A 21,898-nucleotide genomic window follows, 5' to 3' on the forward strand; every position below is an offset into this window, starting at 1 on the left:
ATAATACCATCCCGACAACAAAATTATCGGGCGAAAGAAGCGGGTCGAAAGTGAGTTGATTGACCGATAAAACCGACCCATGTCAGCCCTGACATAAAGACAATAAATTATATTTTCATGTATAGTAGTAACAAAAATTGAAATCTCATCTAAAAAAAAGTAACAATAATTGAAATTTGAGGGGGGCCATGGCCCCCCTTGACAATACTAGCTCCCCACTGCGCAAGTTAATTATCATTTAAAGCCTAAAAGAAAAATTATGAATCTAAACTTGGTATCTTTTACCAAAACACAAGTAAGACCAATTAAGGACCGACCGCGAGTCTAACACTATGTAGTTTTAAACTGTAAATTTACATCAATAAGTATTCACTAACTAATTAAGTATACATACATATGAATATGTGTTATTATATGCTGATTTACAATTTAAAATTACGTGGTGTATTTCATCGGGTGTGGGTGTAGATTTTACAAAACCATTTTATTACAGTCCAGCTGTTTTTGCTTAATCTTTTACCTGTCTTATTATAATTATGTTGTCCGCCCTAAAATTCAAATATTTTATTTTCCCTTTTTTCATCATGTTGATTGAGAATAAGTAAAAGCCATAAATTATGTTATCCGGTTTGCTCAACTTTTCGAATTGATTTTTGGCTATGAACAATGAAAGGGTTCTTGCACGTGCTGGTCAAACCCTTTCAAATTATTATTTTTATAAAAAGATTTAATTTTGACCATAATTCAATCCATCACTACAATAGACATAATAATAGGATCGTCAGATGTTGTGTTTTATTATTATTAGTAACTAGCATTTTTCCCCCGTGCGATGCACGGGATATTATTTAAATAGTGAAAAAAATAATCAATTAAATACATAATAAGAAAATATAGTACATTAATGTAATAAAATTTAATAATGTAGTATTATTCACATTGAATTTATAGCTTTATCTCTTAATATTTGAGATATATCGATGAAAATTAGGAGATTAATAATTGTTGAAAATTATAGTTAAAAAATTAGTACAGAAAAAACATTAAAAATAAATAATTACATAAGTAGCAATAGGGTAGGATTCTTCACGGGTTAGTTTTAATTTTGATAATTGTTAAAAATTATAGTTAGAAATTAGTAAAGAAAAAATATTAAAAATAAATAATTACAGAAATACTATTAGGGTTTTTTTAGGGTTGCCCAGCGTTTCTTTCTTTTATATATAAGATTCTTTTTTTTTTTTTTGAACAAATATTAGTAATTCTTTATGTTGTTGTCGGTTCCTTTTTATTGTCACTAAAGTGAAATAATGACGTCATTATGATGAAAACAATGAGATGAAAACTATTACTCTTAAAACATATAATAATAAATATTGTTACTCTTAAAATTATAGATATTCAAAACTTTTACATATAAATTAGAGATGTAAATGAGCTGAGCTCGTCAAATATTCGAGCTCGAATTCGTCGAGCTTCCATTTCCTAAGTTCAAGCTTGAGTTCAAGTCGAGTTTGTCGAGCTAGCTCGAGCTCGAACTCATCTCATTTTGTCTTTCTAATATATATATATTAGAATTGCTACTTTTATCATTATAAATTATTTATATGGATATAAAAATATTAATATAATAAAGTTTTCTAATATTATTTTTGTATTTTCTATTATTATGTGCATTATTTGTTTTAAATATAAAAAATAAAAATTCAAAAACCTTGCGACAAACCGGCTTATGGGCTCATGAATAACTAAAAATGGGTTCGGGCTCGAATTACGGGCTTTTGTCAAGCCGGCTCATCGAGCGCAGGAGCCGACTCGGCTCATTTAGTGAAGCTAGTAACACTTACCTCCTTAATTATACTTTAGAAACTATTACTTAAATAATGGATATTTATCAATTTTTATTAAAATATTTATTAAAATAATAACTACTTAAATTTTTATTAAAATATTTATCAATTTTTATTTTATGTTTTACAGTAGATGAGTTACCTTTGAGATATGAACAAATGGTCCACCTGTAGTAGTGACTGTGTTTGTGCGTGTGGAACCAAATTGATGTAATAAGGTTTGTCAGAATAGTTTGCAGACTTTGGTGTGTGGTAAGGAATGGACAAACAACTTATATTCTCTTTTTCACATTATTATTATTTAATTAATTAATTATTATTATTATTATTTATTATAATAATTATTATTTATTGGGCAAATTGCACCTCGCCCCCTTAAAAGAATCCTTTTTTGCACTTTCCCCCCCTCAAAGTACAAAATCGAGACTCTCACCCTTCAAAACTGCAGTCGCTTCGATCCACCCCCTTTCTCATCGTGCGTTTTCATTTTCAGCCCGAACTCTCGAATCTTTTGCTTCTCAGGTGGCTGCGAACAATGGTGTTTGCATTGCAGCTGTAGATGCCCGCCCGAAAGAACCGCTCACTAGCTAGCCGGACTAGTGGGGCCCTATGTGGAGACATAATGAAAACCATGCCTTTCGAACAGACGACAAGGCCCGTCTTCCAAATCAAAATAAAAAAGGGCTCATTGGGAAGAAAAATGGAGTGCGGCCTGTAGAGCACATGTAAGGCACAGTCGGGTTGCTCGCAGCGGATCTCTATCTATCTGCGGGTCTCAATTCAAAAAGATGAAGGGCAATATACAACTCGGTGCACTTTGCCCCAAACGTGTATTTTCGGTCTAATTCTTGTCCGATGTGCGTAAACTGGAATGGTAATTTTGTCTTTTAAGGCTTTAAATGACATTTAACCTTTTTCACCCCATCTTATGATTATTATGAAGAACAAAGAATAAATTTTGTCGAATTTGGAAGAGAATTTAGTCTAATTTAGAAGCGAATTTCATTAAATTGGGAATTTTTTTTTGTTAATTTGGAAATCCTAAGTAACTCTGAAAAGGAGGATTTTCGAGCCAAAAAAGTAAAATGATATATCCACCTTTAATTCCGCGAGACTTGGACCGAAAATTCACATATGGGGTAAAATGCACCGAGTTCTACATTTAAAAGAGGGACCTATTCATTTTTATATTTATGGGGGGAAAGTGCAAAAAAGGATTCTTTTGAAGGGGCAATGTCCAATTTGCCCTTATTTATTTAATGTTTATAATTGGGACCGCAAAAACACAATAAAAAATTTGTAGTGCTGTAATAAGAAACTGCGCCGTAAAATGATTGCCCTTTTGAACTTCTCTCCACTGCCAAAAAAAAAAAAGAAAAAAAAGAAAAAAAGCTATCTTCTTCTTCTTGATTCCTCTTTTCTTTCTTTTATGTTGGTCTAAGAAAAAAACAAGAAGAAACAAAATATTCTGCCCTATTCTATTCTGTTCTATTCTCTGCCTTTTTTCGCCTTGTGTCTTTCTAAGTTTTTGTCACTGCTCTTAATATTCTTTTGTTTGAATTTTGATCTTTCATCAATCATCACTCTTTTGTGTGTATATATATATATATATATATATATATATATATATATATATATATATAAAGGGATTGCATGATTTTTGGAGGGTTTTCAAGAATGCACTCAATCTCACTTTTTGAATTTAATGCTCTACTCACAACTTGTGTGTCTTTGTGCGGCCAATTATTTTCATGTTTGTACAAATATGTAGCTATCAAATTATATAAAATAAATATACAATGTCACGTTCGTTTCTATGTTAGGATTTCACCCTTGCACGACCTGATTTGTTCACTAAATCAGTTAGTACTATACTCATTTCGGTATGTGCAACATGCAGACATATTGCATTAACGAGTATCACGCAGCGAAAATAAAGCAACACAACGTTTAATTAAGGGTGAAACGCTTATATTATAACACATCAAGAATACATGGAATTCTCGAGGTATACATAAAAATCTTTTCACTTGCTTGGATTTGTAATGTATAACCTTATATTGTAATGTATAACCTTATATTGACAATGAAATAATAAAAATTGGCTGGCAATTGAGCTATAACTTTTAACAAAATTTGTAGTGAACTTCTGAAAATTTTGAGAACGAATTTCTCAAATAAGCTAAAGAATTGTATTTATTTGAAAATTAGCAGTACAATTTTGGAAATTAATAGCGATCCTCTGTAAATTGAGTATTTTAATGAAGTATTACCATAAACACGTAAATAAACACGTAAATATTGGGTACTTAAATGAAATAGGAAATAAAAGTGAATTTTAGGAAGTCGGCTAAAAATTGACAGCCAACTTCTAAAAATGTTGTGTGAAAATTTGACAGTGAGCTTCTAAAATTGGCTGAAAATTGACAGTGAACTTCGACGGACCTACAACAACCCTTCACTATTCACGGACGTGCCTACATTATTCCCGGAAATTTTAAGCCAACACAAATACGTGGAATCATCAACCAAAAAGAGTGTGTCCTTATTCATACAAATTAACTATATGGCTATTTATGGGTCAATTTTACCAAACATCTAACTTATTTTCGACCATAAATTGTGGCCAATAATCAACCATCGACTGTTAGTGAAAGTTGGATCGAGATAATACCCAACCAATTATTGCGAAAATAACGTTTAGATATATTTTATTTTTTTAAATACATATGTAACTTAATTAACTATTAATATTTATTTTGAAAACTAAATAATGTTGTATATACAAAACAAACTAACTATTAACATTAATTTTTTTTAAATATATAAATATTACCCGGCCCACAAAGATAGGCCCGATAGTAATTATGGACATCGATAAAAATCGGTCCGTTGGGTCGGATTGATAATTGACCAATAATCATTCGACGACTTACCCATACCCGTGAACATCTCTCGCATACGTGGACTGGATATCGTCGTGTAATCTTAAATTAAATATTTCCGCAATATTCTTGTAATTTATAATTCACACTTCAAAATTTATAATTAGATTGTGGAAATAAATAATATTTTAGCTTTTATTTTTGTCCTTTCCTTTTTCAATGATAATATATTTCCAAGAAAAAAAAAATTGGCCAACACCACTTCTATAAAAGGAGATGCAGCCCAAGATCTCATTTGCTCATCTGACCAAGATTTGTGAAATACTTTAGCCATACGAAAGCAACTCTCTCTCTCTCTCTCTCTCTCTCTCTCTCTTCAAATTAAATAAATAAATTAAATAAAATAATAAATAAATAAATAAAAACAACCTAAGTGAAATCATCATCTGCCATTTCTTCCTGCGAAATTGATTTTGCTGATCACAAAAAAATCAGAATCCTCAGCCAACTCAGAAAAACCAGACAGGTTTTAAAAATATTTCCATAAATTCCTCTTTAATTACTGTAATATTCTCTCTTCAATGCAATTATTTATTTATTCCCACATATATATATTATGTAATAATAATAATAAAATAACATCTTTTTGATTTTCTTGCAGTTATTGAAAGAATTTATAAGGAGATGTTTTCTATACCGAGTTTGTATGAACTCGGTGCATGTTCAGATAATTCCTACGATAATAATAATAATAATATTCTACAAGGGGTTTTCACTACGCCGCCGCCATTAACAGAAACTCATGAAACCCTCAGCCCAGGATCCACGGCGGAAGCTAAAGCAGCCGCCGCCAGCAACAGCCACAAGGAGGCGGAGAGACGGCGGCGGAAGAGAATCAACGGCCACATCGCCACCCTCAAATCCATTCTTCCCAATACCATCAAGGTATATATATATATATATAGTAAATCACTTTAATTCTTCTTTGCTTAGCTCGCATTAATTTTCAGACAGTAAATATTAAATATGTTTTCACACAGTGACGGTGTAAATAACGAAAAAAAAAACCACACTTACACACACAGACAGCATGTTCTTGATGAGATGTTTCATGAAATTACAAGAAAGCCACTGTGCTGAATGAAAAGTACATCTTGTTTTTTTTTTAATTTTTCATTCACACAGTATTATAAATGTCCGATCTTTGATTCTTGGGAAAGTTACAAAAAACACCCCATCTATTCGTAATTATCAAAAACCCACTGATGTTTGTTTCCGTCTTACACCAACTCCTTTACTTCACTGTTTTTTCTTGATTCAAGGGAATAGACTTTAATTTACACAATACCGTATATTTTTTTTTTCACCTATTTAACAGAAGATATAATAGATTGTACACATTTTCTATTAAAAAAACTCGAACAACAGTTAATCAAATGGAGATTTTGATTATTACAGATATGTTGGGGTATTTTTCATTATTCAACCTAAGTTCATGAGGGTTTTCGTAATTTACTCTTGATTCTTTCACACAGTAATTAATTAATATTAAATTGTCGGATATGGTGAATTAATTAATTAAATGTACACATTTTTTGTTAAAAAAACTCGATCAACAGTTAATCAGAAGGGATTTTGATTATTACAGATAGTTGGGGTATTTTTCGTTATTTACCCTAAGTTCAGGGGTTTTTTGTAATTTACCCTTGATTCTTTCACACAGTAATTAATAAATATAATATAATATAAATATTCAGACGGACAAGGCTTCTTTACTAGGAGAAGCAGTGAAGCGGGTGAAGGAGCTGAACAAGAAAACGGCGGAGCTAACAAGCAACAACGGCGGCGAAGAAGATAACGGCGTTAAAACGGCGGTGATGATGATACCGAGTGAAACGGACGAGTTGAAAGTGAGCCGGTGCGAGAAGACGGGTCTGACGAAGGCGAGTTTGTCATGCGACGACAGGGCGGAGATAATAACGGAGATGATAACGGCGGTGAAGGCGGCGGAGGGGAAGGTGGTGAGGGCGGAGATGTCAACGGTGGGCGGGAGAACAAAGAGCATACTGTGGGTGAAATTCGGAGGCGAAAACGACGTCGGATTGGGGACACTTAGGAGAGGGCTGAGAATGGTCATGGACAAGTCAACTTTGTTGGCGGGTTCGGGTCAGGGTTTGCCGGGGAACAACAAACGGGCACGTTACTATCACCTGTGAGTGATTTATAATTTTTTTGTTTTTACGGTTCGGGTTTTTTTGTTGGGTGGGCCCCGCCCGGTAGTGATGATCCATATTTTCTTTTTTAGCAAGGAGTTGTTGTTATCATGGGTTTGAAGACAAGAACATGGTTCGCTATCATGCATTTTTTTTTTTTTATAATTTAATTTTAATGGTAATTGAACAATATATAGTACTTGTTTGGTGGTGAAAGGTAAATCAAGTAATTATTGAGATTTTGAATTTTTGTTACACATTTTCTTTTTGTCTGTATGTATATATGGTGTGTGGATTTGCTTGTTGGTGATATAACTTGATTAGTGATTGTAATTTTCCTTTTATTTTTTTTCTTTAATTATGAAAAGTTTTAGGTAGGGGTGCGAGTTGGAACCGGTATTCCCATTCGAATTTTTTTGATTTCTTTTGGATTGAAATTGGAATTATATAACAAATTTTTGGAATTTTTGATTTCTGAACTGATTTAATTTCCGAAATTACTTTCGAAAAATTCCATTTTTTTCCCCAGAAAAATGCACCTATAAACAATATAACAAAATTTGGAATTTTTTATTTCCGAACCGATTTAATTTCCGAATAAACTTTCGAAAAATTCTGTTTTTTCCCCGAAAAATACACCTATAAATAATATATATTATTTATAACTTATTTAAGTTTTTGTTTTCTTTTTGTTTTCTGAATAATTTGATTTAAGTTTTGTTTTAGGATTTTGACATATTGAATTGTTCTTAGAAGTTTTACGGGATATTATGGTGTGGTTTGTTTATTTTTTATTTTTTTGAATTTAATTTGAGTAGTTATTAGTTTTACTTTTATGGATGTGGATATTCTTATTTTTTGAAAATTATAAAATTTTCAGAAAATTTCTACTAAGTTTTGAAATTTTATAACTTATGTGATTTCCGTTTTCTTTTCCGAAATTCCCGGCATTTTGGAATTGGAATATACTTCCGATTTTTTTTGGAAATTTTTGAATAGGCTAATTCCAATCAGATCCATCCGACTTTCACCCGTAGTTTTAGGGAGATGGAAATTTTTATTATATTACTTGTATAGCTTTAAGAATCAGGTCAAATTAAAATATCGAAACTGAAATACTGAATCTGGTTTCAATTTTACTGATATTGTTCCAACTTCAAATATATTTTTTGTTCCAACTTCAAAACACCGAATCTAGAATTAGCTTCTTCGAGAAGCTCTTGGTGCATTAAGGGCTATTGTTTGAGCAAAGGAGAAGGGATGGGAGAACCTCATTCTGGAAGGGGACTGAATCCAAGTAATCAACGACCTTTTTAATGGATAAGCTGAATTTTCGTCGTTTGAATCACTAGTTGAAGAATGTTGTTTTATTGCGAGTTCCTTTCACTCGCGTAATTTTATGTTTATCAAACGTGCAGGCAATTATTTAGCTCGTTCTATTGCTAAAAATCTTGTATCGACTATTTGGAGGGTTTTAACCTCCTATGAATTTGACGGACGCCGTCTAATAATATGTCATTTTTTCCTCAAAAAGAATTAGCTTCTTCGAGTTAGTAACTCTTCTCAAATGAGGGGCATAACAACTTTTAAATTAAATTTTTTTATCAATGAGTTTTGAAGGTGAGTAACTAATTTCAATTCATTCAAAAAGAAAAAAAAAAAAATTAGAAATTGGAATGAAACATATATTCCAAATTCAGAATTCTATCTAACAAAATTGAAAAAAAATATTTCTTTTAATATTTTAATCACTCATAACATAAAATACATAATAATATTGATATTGTAGTACCAGCAAATAATCACACAAAGTCAGGGGAATGAAAAGTCATCATAGCAAAACAATGCACTTCATAATTCGACGAAAATTTGCCGATCTCAATCGCAGAACAACCACCACCGACCTCCGACATCGGAACCTTCAAGTGCATAATCACGTATGTAAGCAAGTCATCATCGTCTTTCACAGGAAGCATTACTCATTTCTTCAAAGTTTAAAAAAGGCTTTCTTCTGATGCCAGAATCTTAATTTTCAATTCTTTTTTTCACACTTTATAAGGAATGGTGTTAGACGACAATAAATCTTAGTTTTTATTTCCTTTGGTAATTATGGTTACATTATGATTTTTTGGGCAATTCGATTTTAAGGGGTCGTTGGTAATGGGGAATACGATGCTACACCCGGTGATTTTCACTGGGTAACTCTCTTATTGACATATGTCCTTTTTAATTTATTTTATAATTATATTTCTAAAACTTCATAAGCCATAACTGAACTCGTAGTGGAAATCTTATCAATTAGGGTGCCTGGTTATATTTACCGGATGTAGCATAGATATTGCCGTTGGTAATTTACATTTTTATATTTAATATAGAGCTAGGTATTACAGACTGTACACATTTTATGTTAAAAAATCTAATCAACCATTTAATAAAAGGACTTTTTGGTAATTCAACTTCATGAAGTGCATTTTTGAAACTCTTATTTCTCTTCATCACAATCAATATATAACTAACATTGCATTTTTTTTCAAACGGTTGAATTTTTGAAACATGAGGAGTTAAATGTATTTTCTGTAAACATTGGGGAGCAAATATGAAATTGGTGCAAACTGTAGGAATACAATTTGTATTTTCCCCAAAAACAATAATTAGATAGAACCATAACAAGGAAATGGTATTTTAGTCCATACAATGCTTTCTTTTTTATTTTTTTATTTATTTATTATAAATTCGTGCATATTTATTAAAGGGATGATTAGCAATAACCCCTCATCTAGAAAATGTAGTTAAGGAAACACCCACTCCCAAAAATAATTTGAGAAAACCCCCTCAGGTATATTTATAGTAAAATGAATCTTTAATAATCCCTAAACTATCCTTATTTAGTTTTAATAATTAATTCCTAACCCTACTTCTTTCTCTCGTCTTTTATTTTCCTCTCCATCCAAATCTCACCATATTCTCTCCACTCCGCTGCGCCGCCGCCTCCACCGATATCATGCGCACTTCCTCGTCGGCCTTCATGATATTCTTAATACATGGCTTAGGTGGATATTCTGTGATAATCCTTGCCGGCCTTCATGCTCTGTTGCTGGAGGAGATGTTGGTACGGCGGCTTAGGGGATATGCCGCCGCCTGAGGCGGAGTAGCCGCTCGTTGGGGCTGGTTGTTTTGTACCATCAATTTTTTTGCAGAAGCTCTTTGCTACAAATGAAAATTGGAGAAGACGAAAGAGCGTGAATACTAATGGAGAGTGAAGAATGCTCAGGTATGAGTGCAATGTACAATTTAGGGAGGGTAAGGTACAATGCGGTGATGCAAGGGTGGAGTATAGTGTTTTAGAGGAGTTGATATGGTGTGGTGATGGTACAAATAATTTGGGTTTGATTCAAAAATTTCAGCCGATGATTATTGGCAACGGAGGGCAGGTTATGGATTTTTAATATAATTTTGCTGCAAATTTTTTTATGTGTGGTTTTGTTTTGGTGGGTTTTGCCTGAGCTGGTGGTGTAAAGAAATTCGCGCAGGCTGGAACCTTAATCGACTATGTACATATTCAATACTCGATTAAGTTAATCGACTATGCTCTGGTAGTCGATTAAGGTTGATCGACTCCAATTTTTTTTTTTTTTTGGTTTTTTTGTTTATTAATTCCAATTTTATAAATCAATTATAATGTTTGTATATTTTTTGTATTTTGTAATGATTTTGCATTTTTTTTGCAATTGTGATTTGTTATGTTTAATAGCAGATTCTTAATCAACTATGCTTCATCATAGTCCATTAATATATCTGATGTAGAAAAAAAAGTTAAAAAAAATTAAAAAAATAAAGAATTTCCTTAATCGACTATGTTTCATCATAGTTCATTAATATATATGATGCAGAAAAAAAAAGTTAAAAAAATAAAGAATTTCCTTAATCGACTATGCTTCATAGTCGATTAAGGCTAATCGACTATGCCCCATAGTTGATTAAGGAAACTGATATAGAAAAGAAGGGAAAAAAAAACGAAAAAAAAAAAAAAAAAAAAAAAAAACGCTGAGCGCGTGATACAGTGATGATGTAGCGGGTGGGGACAAAGCTGGAAAATATAATGACTGAAAATGGGTATGAACTTTTCTCAAATGGAGAAAAATATTTTGGGCCTCTCTCTATTAAAAGAAGCAATGAGGGGTTCCTCAAAAAGCCCCTTTACTAAAATTTAACGCGGCAGATAAATAATACGAAACAAAATAAAAATACTATAACTCAATCCCATCTCCCAAAACACATTGCAAATACAAAATTACAAAATGAGGGTCTTAATTTTGTGAAATTAAGCCCATCACCTGCAGTTTTATTGTGACAATCCATGCATACATACATACATACATACATATATATATATATATATATATATATATATATATATATATATATATGCAATTGAGAAATTTAATTATTATTTTGTGCAGCTAATTTGGCTTGGGTTTGTTTATAGGCTTCCGCTTGTGCAGCAGTGTAGCAGCATGTGCAGCCGTAGTAACCACCGCCTTTATGACTGTACCCATACGATTCACTGCAGCATCCCCATTTACATATTTTTCCTCCTCCGTACGCGCCGCCGTGGCTGAACCCCGCCGAATAACCTCCCGGCGATCCGGATCCTCCTCCTCCGCCGCCGCCGCCGCCACCGGATCCTCCAGCACCAGATCCACCTCCAGTCCCGCCGCCGGTTCCTCCACCACTCCCGCCGCCGGATCCACCACCAGTACCGCCGCCGCAGGATCCACTACCGCTGCCGCTACCGGTTCCGCCACCAGTCCCGCTACCGGATCCACCACCACTCCCGCAGGATCCACCGCCGCCAGTCACGCCGCCACCGGATCCATCACTAGTTCCGCCACCGGATCCACCGCCAGTCCCGCCGCCGGATCCACCACCTTTGCCGCCGCCGGTTCCAACACCACCGCCAAACCCTCCGTACCCTCCACCAATGTAAGTGTTGGTATGCTTTGGTTCACCACCTACAATATATATATTATACATATAATTAAAAAATATATATATAAATAATATGATATTCCACGTCATTAGAATAAAAAAATATATATATATATATTCAAGAAATAATTAAATAACACACCTTTTATTTCAGTATGAGAAACTTCAAAAACCTCATTCGGAAACTTCTCTTCTGCAAAAACTGAACAAACAAGAACAGCAGCAATGAAAATAAACCCTCGAAACTTCATATTTTTTTTCTTTTTTCTCAAATTAGAAAATTATTTAATTTGTGAGTGAAAAAATGGGTGTTGATGGAGCTTTATTTATAGGTGTAGAGAAGAAGTAGAAGACACATGAAGAGGTTGAGTTCATGAGGTAACAGCATTAATGGCGGATTCTTGGATTTTTTCGCCGATTGAACGTAAGATTTCTGGTGAGTTTTTAAAGCTTTTCTTTCAACTATTTTTTTATGTCACCATCTGGTGAAGGAAATTTAATGTTCTTACAATTTTTTTATAAGTTAGTTTTTCTAAGAATTTTTTAATTCCCCTTCAAAATCATAAATATATATATATATATATATATATATATATATATATATATATATATATATATTTATAGAGTAATAGGTGATTAATAACCGTTGATCTGCACATAATTACACGCATACGCGCATAACAACAGTGATAGTTAAAAATCATTCGGGAGCCAGTGCAGCATCTCAGTAATCTGTATCGTATGGAGTCACCGAATATATATATATATATATATATATATATATATATATATATATATATATATATATATATATATATATATATATATATATATATATATATATATATATATATAGCAGAACTTCGATAATTTAGTAATTAATTAATAATATTACTTCAATTATAGTTTTGGCATGATTTGGGGATGCATGATATATTAATAATTCTCTAAATTAATAAAATAATACATTTAAGAGATTTTATATAGAAGCCATAAAGTAGGGGTGGTTTCGGTACGGTTGCCGAATATTTTTATCAATACCGTGTACCTACCGAATTATATGGTATTGAAAAATTCGATACCGTTACCGTACCAACAAGTGCGGTATACCGTTATTCGGTATACCGTTACTTTCGGTACGGTATATCGGTACATGGTAACTCTACCGTTAATTTTAATTTGTTATACTTTGAAGACGATCTTTATAAAAACACAACACTTTAAACAAGAACATTGGCTATTTATATGATCATATTCAATTTTTTAAAGCTCCTTGAATATTTGTCAAACTTCAACTTCATTGATTTAGCTACACCTTGCAAAACAAGATTACTAGAGTCATGATTTTTTTCAATCTCAATTTGCAGCCGTACTATTTCAGTGAAAATCAAATGAGATGTACGCTTTATTGTTGCACTAAGCTTCAATGTTGTCTCATAAATTTTTAAGAACTGTAATCCAACCTTTTTAAGTTTTGACCTATTTATTTTATGTAGTAATTTTAATTTTAGTTAATTACTAACCAATATAAAATAAATATATATTAATTAAATTATAAAATTCAAATTTGCGGTACGGTACGGTATTACCATGGTACGTAAAATACAATACCGCTACCGTACCGTATAATAGTGGTACGGTACCAATACCGTACCAAATGTAGTGGTTACCGAAGTTTCGGTAATTTTTCGGTATCGTTTGGTAGGTATACCGTGGTATTCGGTAGGCGGTAATTATTTTCCAGCCCTACCATGAAGTTTCGATTTTCAAATTTATATTTACGAGGTAATAACTTTCAATTTACAAAAATCCATAGTAATAAAAAAAAATTAAACTTATGAAAATTGAATTATAAAAAAGACTGTTCAATAACACAATATCTAATCAGAATTAGTGGAATTCAAATATTTCGTTCCAATTTTCATCCGTACTTGAGATGACATATAATGAGAAAATAAAATAATCATTTTAAGAAGAAAAGAAAACGGAAAATAGACAGAGTTAATTTAATTAATGATTTAAAATAACAAAAAATGAAAATAAACACGATGGCAAATTAGGAAATTTCTTACATGAGCCGCCGGTCAATTTACAAGCTGAAATGTTAAATGTTGTTTCTATTTTAGTAATATCATTTGACCTCGAAAGTGATCTTGACTATTTTTGCAGTCCTTTCCGTTAATCCAAATTTTACAAGCTGAAATGTTAAATGTTGTTTCATAAATACTTCAAAGTTTCGGGGACATTTATGAAAATAATGAAAAATGGAAATGCGTTTCCACAAAAAAAAAAAAAAAATCCAAAATTCATTTTAAATAAAAACTCATAATTGCATATTATGATAATTCAGATTGCAACTTGTAAATTATATATAATTTGTAGATGCAAATACGTAATTGACAATAAATATATAAGTTAAACGTTATAATATTTTTTTAGAAATTATAAATGTACCCCTATATTTATTCAAATCTATGTAAACCAAAATAAAATTTAACTTAATTATATGTTTCATCAAATATGAATAATAATAAAAGAAAATAGATTTTTTTTTTAATAATAATTAATTTAACATCAAACAAAACGAGAAGTAAATATAGAAAAATGAAGTTATAGAAATAGGCAATTAACATTAATATAAGTCCTGTAAATCTATTACAAACAACCAACGAAGGTCTTTGTTGGATTAAGACCACCTATCTCCATATTTATTCAAACATTTTTTTAAACTAATATTTAATTAATAATTCATAACCATGCATCATTTATTTTTATTACTAATAATATAATAGACATAAATGCATGGCATTATACATATATCCAAAGATTAATTAGTTCCTTGTTTTTGCTTTGGCTTCACTTTCCATAAAAGCTTTCGCCTCCGCCGCACTGCCGCAGCACTTGCAACCGCCGCCACCATGTCCGTGTCCGCCACCGTATCCACCGCAGCACCCAAATTTACAACTCCCGCCGCCACCTCCATGGCCGCCTCCACCTCCATGACCGCCACCTTGTCCACCACCACCATAGCCGCCGCCACCTTGTCCACCGCCACCTTTATTGTGCTCGGGCTCGAATTCATTTTCTACACAACAGTTAAACCAAACATCAATTCATCTGAATATATATATATATATATGTGTGTGTGTGTGTGTGTGTGTGTGTGTGTGTGTGTGTGTGTAAGTATTATACTATTATATTAATATATATATTACCTGCAGACCCTCGGCAACAGTAACGATTGCAGCCATATCTGCCCCATCCGCCGCAGCAGTACCTGTTCCGGCAGTAACCACCACCACCGCCGCCGCCACCGCCGCCTTGGTTGGGTTGCTTTGTTTCTTCAACCGACTCCACTTCATTTTCTATTATAATATAAATTATAATCAATTTGTGTAGTAATTTTAATTGATAAAAAAAACTCTACGTGTTATTAGTTAATTACAATATATATACTGCCATTTTTTTTAATTATTATTATTATGAGTTTTTAGAGGTAAAATGCTCAAAAAAAATAATTTTATGGTTTTTATTAATAACAATAATAATAATAATACAAAGATATTTTTAATTATTAAGGCATAGCAAAATATATCGTACCAGAGCCGCGGCAACAATAGCGATTGCAGCCATATCGGCCCCATCCACCGCAACAATACCTATTCCGGCAATAACCACCACCGCCACCACCGCCACCGCCACCGCCACCTTGGTTGGGTTGCTTTGTTTCTTCAACCGATTCCACTTCATTCTCTATTATTGCACCAAATTATAAAATTCAATCAATTATTTGTGTATAGGGACCATTTAGTAATTACCTATATAAATTATATCGTATTACTAAAAGAAACTCTATATTTTATTAATATTAATAAAAATCATATAAATTTTTATTTATATGATATTAATAACACAAAGATATTACTATTATTGAAGCAAAATATATATCCTACCAGAGCCGCGACAACAATAGCGATTGCAACCGTAGCGGCCCCATCCCCCGCAACAATACCTATTGCGGCAGTAACCACCACCGCCGCCACCGCCACCACCACCTTGGTTGATTTCCTTCAATTCATCACCTATACACACAATGATACACACAAGAATTAATATCATATAGATAAAAAAAAAACAAAACAAAATCGCTCAATAACTAAAATTGTAATATATATATATATACCTTTTATTTCAGTTGGAGCGACTTCGTTAGTGTGTTCTTTCGACGCTTCGTCTGCGAAAACCGAACAAAGTAAAAGAACAAAGGCAAAGAAAACAAGAAAGCATTTGGAATTCATTTTTGGTAACATTGGTTTAATTATATTATATATAGTAGGAATTATTATTGAAGGCAATGTTGTGAAAATGTAAGTGAAAATTAGGGCTTATTTATAGTTGCATGGGAAGCACTACACGACAAAAATATGCATAGGTCATGAAATTAGGGCAGCGGCACCGATGCAGATAAATGTTTGAATCTTTTCTTGATTTTTTGTGTTTGGTTCAAAGAGTGTTATCAAATTGATTACGATTTTCTATTTTTGAAAAGATATATGTTTACATAAATTATATTTAAAATATACTACATCAACAATTCTAAAAATTAATATTTTTTAATATGTATATGGAAAACATTATATTTTTTAAAATATATTTAATTTGGAAAATAATTTTGGGTCGAAAATATGAATTTTTTTGTATTTATAATTTTATGTGTGCTTTCAATTTTCAAAATGAAAAATCCATATGTAATTTTTGAAAAAAATGAAAATTGAATTGTAAAAGGACTGTTCAATTGCAAAATACCAAATCGGTATTAGTGAAATTCAAAAATTTCGTTCCAATTTTCATTCGTACTTGAGATGACATAAAAATGAGGAAATAAAATAATCATTTTAAGAAGACTAAAAAATGAAAAATAGACACAGTTAAGATAATTAACGAATGAAAAATAACAAAAACGAATAATAAACACAATGCCAGATTGGGAACTTTCTTCCACAAGCATCCCATCTATTTATAAACTGAATTGTTTAATGTCGTTTTAATTTTAATAATATCGTGATTATGAAGAAGGCGCAAACAATTAATGAAAGTGGTGGTGCGTGGTGGAGGGCCGAGAAGGAAGAGTGAAGTCGGCAAAATTGGGCTGACGGGGAGCAAAAATTGCAGAAATCCGGGCGTCAGAGGCGGTGGCGGGGAAAAACATTTCATAAAAAAGAAAAATTGAAACATTTGGTGAAAATTGGGGTTAATGTGATATATTTGTTAAAATTGGAGGTCAAATATGCAATATTTACTAGGAATGATATTATGGATAAAATTAATCAAATTACATTTTCAGGGATATTTTGGGTAAGAGACAAGGGAATTGACCTTTTATAGGATTGATTTTCATCAGTGCAAATAAGTGTTTCTTCTTGGAGCTATATGCAATTTGCCTATTTATATTATTCACGAAGGATATATTTATCTTTTAAGTGTTAACACTCGGTCAACAATTAAAATGTCAATGGGTACGGTGTGCTTAAAAAATGATACACGGAAAGCATGGGTGATTTTTTTTGCACAAAGTATTTGCTAATTCTATTTTTAAAAGACAAGATACTTTATTATAGTTTTTTCACGATTGAATTTGAGCAAGACGTGGAGCTTAAATAAGTAAATAACACACCAATGACGTAAGCTTTTAAAAAATGTATGGTATTAACTATTAATGTTAATAATAATATTTATTTAAATTTATGTAAATCAAATTAAAGTATTACTTAATTATATATTTCATCCAACTTTTAAATTAAGGGATAACCTCCGAACTTTTGTGTTATTCCCCTTCTGCCCTAATTTTCTTCTTATTTCTCTCTCTTCTCCTTCTCTCTTGAGTTATTTGCACAGACGACCCCTTATGTAAGCTGTAATGGCTAATAAATCCCCTATATTAAAATAATTAGCAATTAACCCCTTCTATTGCATTTTATTTAGTTAAAATACTGCCTCCTAGTGGAAATAAATATGTTGATTAAAAGGAAGTGACTACACTATCCTTCAATTAATAATATAAAATTATAGTTAATATATAATAGAGGCCAAATTAAAATTTTACTAAACTTCTGAAACTTAAATTAGGGGAGTGAATTGTAATTTTCCCAAATATAAAATCGAATTGGATTTAAATATAATTAATCCAAACTTTGGATCAAATTGAAATTTTTAAAATTTCTTAAATAAAGAAAACAAACACTTTTTTTATGGAAAAAAAAGGAAAAAGAAAAGAAAATAGAGAAAATTGTGTCTTCCCAAAATTCTTCTTCCTCCATTGAAATTGCCACGACCACCGACAAACTCCTACCACCACATCGGAAATCACCTCGTCAAGCAACCGCCTCCAAACAGAGAGAAATTAAAGAACATGTATTCCCCATAATTCGTCTTCCCCATTGAAATCACCACCACCACAAAACTCACAACACCTCATCCGACAATCACATTTTTACACGCCGACGCCGCCGACGTCCCTTCCTTCCACCACCCGCCTCCTCCGCTTTTCTCGTCCCCTCCACCACCAACTTCTCCTTGCCAATTTCACACCACCCAATTCTTCTTTCGCAAATTCTATAATCTTAACAAGCCTAGCAAAATTACTAAACTCCAGCCAAAGCTCTTATCGCCACTACCGCGAAAGCCCTATGCCACCGTCGGAGAAGACGATTAAAAGCATAAAAACAACGGAGAGGTTTGAATCCGGAGGCATCAGGTACCATGCATAATGGTGGGCTACTATTGGAAGATGCCGGATCGGAGAAGACGCCAAAAAATGCAAAAAATAGTTTTTTCGTGGATTTTTTTTCTCTGGAAAGCTATGTTTTCGATGGGGGCAGATATTTTCTTGGATTTTTACGGGTTGTTGATGGGTTTTGCAGAAGAATAATGAGCTTGAATCTTAACTCCCAACCGAACCGAATTTCGTCAGAGAAAATGTTGGAGTGGTGGGGCGAAGCGGAGGCTGAGGATATGGAAGGAGGTGAGACCGGAGAGGGTGTTCACCGGAAGGAGAGCGGCAGTTAGCTATATTCAGTGTATTTTTGGAAAATTGTAAATCAGTCCCTGACTTAAGGAAGAAGAGGGCTTTTCTGAAACTTCAAGGGACTGAACTGAAAAAACTGAAAACTTTATTTTTGAAATTTATAATGTAAAGGGTATTTGGGTCTTTTCACGTCAAAAAATCGAAGCTCAGTCGCATATTTGGCGAGTGCATCACACAACTAACTCGTAGGGACGTTAATGTTGTTAACTATGTAAAACAAAGAGGTATGTGCTACTTGTTTCAATACTGAGTCTTTTTTAGCCATTAGGTAATACACAGGAGTACCGGATGCTAAAACCTCTCTTTCGATCTCTTCTTCGTTCTTTTTTATTTCCCCATTTCCCTCTCTCCCATTTTCTTTCATTTACATGTTTTCCTTTTATTCTTCTCTCTCTTCCACAGTTACTCTATTTAACGTCTGTTTCTACTTCATTTTTTCTTCTTTATTTCTCTTTCTTCTTTCATCTCTCTTTTTTTTTCTACATACTATATATGTCATGATTTTTCGGAGGAGATGTGAGATTTTTATCATCGAAACTTCATTTTAGAACAACTTAATTTAGATTTTAAACTCAAAAATAATATAGGCAACTGATGAAAAATTTATAGTTGACTACCATTTCTTTATAGTTGAAATTGAAAAAATTATCGTTAACTATCCTATCTTTATAGTTAACTTTGGCAATAGTATAGTTGATTTTGGAAACAATATACATAGTTGACTCTGGAAACATTTGTGCGTCTTGCTGCATTTTTTCTTCTCGGAAGATTAACTTTAGACTTGGTGCTCGGAATTCGGCGATTCAAACACTGTTGGATTCCTCTCGCCGAGATCTATCATTTGATTGTGACCTTGAACGATTCTGATCTCTGATTTTTGTTATGTAAAAGTCCTTTTGCGCACAATTTTTTGTTCATCGGTTTTTCTCTTTCACCAGCGGCGATATGGCTTCTTGCAAGGTGAACGACAGTTGAGGGAGACGTTCTGGTAGGCTATTGGTGGAAGAGATATTGGATTGAGGTTCTTCGAGTACAGTAAAGTAGGGGGTTGTTTTCAAAGAGAAAATATAAAGAAAACAGTTTAACTAGTACAATTGAGGAGGTTTGACTTATTAAAAAAATAATATTGTAGAGTGTTTAGTTCTATAATAACATCAAACAAAACGAGAAGTAAATATAGAGAAAAAAAAAAAATGAAGTTATAGAAATAGGCAATTAACATTAGAAGTCCTGTAAAATCTATTACATATAACCAACAAAGGTCTTTGTTAGATTAAGACCACCTATCTCCATTTTTATTCATACATTTTTTAACTAATTATATTAAAATTCATAACCATGCATCATTTATTTCTATTACTAATACACACATACATACATGGCATTATACATATATCCAAAGATGATTTAGTTCTTTGTTTCTGCTTTGGCTTCACTTTCCACAAAGGCTTTTGCCTCCGCCGCACTGCCGCAGCATTTGCAACCGCCGCCACCATGTCCGTGTCCGCCGCCGTATCCACCGCAGCACCCAAATTTACAACCCCCGCCGCCGCCTCCATGGCCGCCACCACCTCCACCACCATACCCACCGCCGCCAGGTCCTCCACCGTAGCCACCGGATCCGCCATATCCACCACCTTGTCCACCACCGTATCCACCACCTTGGCCGCCACCTTGACCACCACCGTATCCACCACCTTGCCCACCACCGTTCCCACCTTGGCCGCCACCTTGTCCACCACCGTACCCACCTTGTCCACCACCGTTCCCTCCTTGGCCGCCGCCGTTCCCACCTTGTCCACCACCGTACCCACCTTGCCCACCACCGTTACCACCTTGGCCGCCACCTTGACCGCCACCTTGTCCACCACCGTACCCACCTTGCCCACCGCCGTAGCCACCACCACCTATATTGTGCTCTGGCTCGACTTCATTTTCTGCATTTCAACCAAAAAAAAAAAACATTTACATATATATTTTTTTAAATAATGTTTTAGAATTGACTATATATGACGTCATAATTGAATTGTATTTCCATACCAGCTGCACGGCTGCAACAGTAACGGTTGCAACCGTAGCGGCCATATCCACCGCAGCACCACCTTCTTCTGCAGTAACCACCTCCGCCGCCACCTCCTCCACCTTGGTTCGGTTGCTTTAGCTCTTCTGCTGCCACCACCTCCACTTCGTTTTCTGCTTAATTTACACACAGTTAATTAAACACACACTTAAACACACACACACACACACACATATATATATAATATCTTACCTGAGCCTTGGCAACAATAGCGATTGCAGCCGTAGCGGCCCCATCCGCCGCAGCAATACCTATTCCGGCAGTAACCACCACCACCGCCGCCGCCACCGCCACCTTGGTTGGGTTGCTTTGTTTCTTCAACCGACTCCACTTCATTTTCTGTTAATAAATTTGAATCATGACCATTCAGTAATTTGAATTGCTAAAAAATCATTAAATAATAATATTTTATTTATTTATTAATATTAATAACACAAAAGATACTTTTTAATTATTAATGCATAGCAAAAATATATATATTACCTGAACCTCGGCAACAGTAGCGGTTACAACCATATCTGCCCCATCCACCGCAGCAATACCTATTCCGGCAATAACCACCACCTCCGCCACCACCGCCGCCGCCTTGGTTGGGTTGCTTTGTTTCTTCAACCGATTCCACTTCATTTTCTATTATTGCACCAAATTGTAAATTTCAATCAATTTGTGTATACCATTCAGTAATTACCTATGTTATTTCAGTTTCTAAAAAAATCTATATTTTATTAATATATTAGTAAAAATTGCAAAACATATTTTTTTTAATAATTATTTTTAGAGGTAATTTGCTAAAAAAA

At 33.4% G+C, this 21,898-nt stretch overlaps 3 protein-coding genes and 1 long non-coding RNA gene across 4 annotated transcripts; 1 reads left to right on the plus strand and 3 right to left on the minus strand.

The window, feature by feature from the left end:
- Positions 1 to 5,032: 5,032 nt before the first annotated feature.
- LOC105965009 (transcription factor bHLH30) lies at positions 5,033 to 7,263 on the plus strand. The gene is made up of 3 exons (XM_012989517.2): positions 5,033 to 5,261; positions 5,397 to 5,680; positions 6,493 to 7,263. Exons 2-3 carry the CDS (start codon positions 5,420 to 5,422, stop codon positions 6,949 to 6,951), a joined length of 720 nt encoding a protein of 239 aa, XP_012844971.2. The 5' UTR covers positions 5,033 to 5,261; positions 5,397 to 5,419; the 3' UTR covers positions 6,952 to 7,263.
- Positions 7,264 to 11,079: 3,816 nt separating this feature from the next.
- LOC105964945 (uncharacterized) lies at positions 11,080 to 12,232 on the minus strand. Its single transcript, XM_012989451.2, has 2 exons — positions 12,080 to 12,232; positions 11,080 to 11,960 (listed from the first exon to the last, which is right to left on the minus strand). The coding sequence occupies exons 1-2, from the start codon at positions 12,186 to 12,188 to the stop codon at positions 11,389 to 11,391; spliced, it is 681 nt and encodes a 226-aa protein (XP_012844905.2). The 5' UTR covers positions 12,189 to 12,232; the 3' UTR covers positions 11,080 to 11,388.
- A 2,326-nt stretch (positions 12,233 to 14,558) lies between these two features.
- On the minus strand, positions 14,559 to 21,437 carry LOC105952504 (uncharacterized). The gene is made up of 4 exons (XM_088821375.1): positions 21,294 to 21,437; positions 21,026 to 21,200; positions 20,599 to 20,958; positions 14,559 to 14,992 (listed from the first exon to the last, which is right to left on the minus strand). The coding sequence occupies exons 1-4, from the start codon at positions 21,435 to 21,437 to the stop codon at positions 14,769 to 14,771; spliced, it is 903 nt and encodes a 300-aa protein (XP_088677501.1). The 3' UTR covers positions 14,559 to 14,768.
- Positions 15,082 to 15,607, minus strand: LOC148768883 (uncharacterized). Its single transcript, XR_016033297.1, has 2 exons — positions 15,538 to 15,607; positions 15,082 to 15,302 (listed from the first exon to the last, which is right to left on the minus strand). It is a non-coding gene; the product is annotated as an uncharacterized LOC148768883 (long non-coding RNA).
- Positions 21,438 to 21,898: the final 461 nt, after the last annotated feature.

The sequence above is a fragment of the Erythranthe guttata genome, chromosome 8 (assembly GCF_056151865.1).
Source record: "Erythranthe guttata isolate IM_541 chromosome 8, IM_541, whole genome shotgun sequence".
In the NCBI taxonomy this organism is placed as follows: domain Eukaryota; kingdom Viridiplantae; phylum Streptophyta; class Magnoliopsida; order Lamiales; family Phrymaceae; genus Erythranthe; species Erythranthe guttata.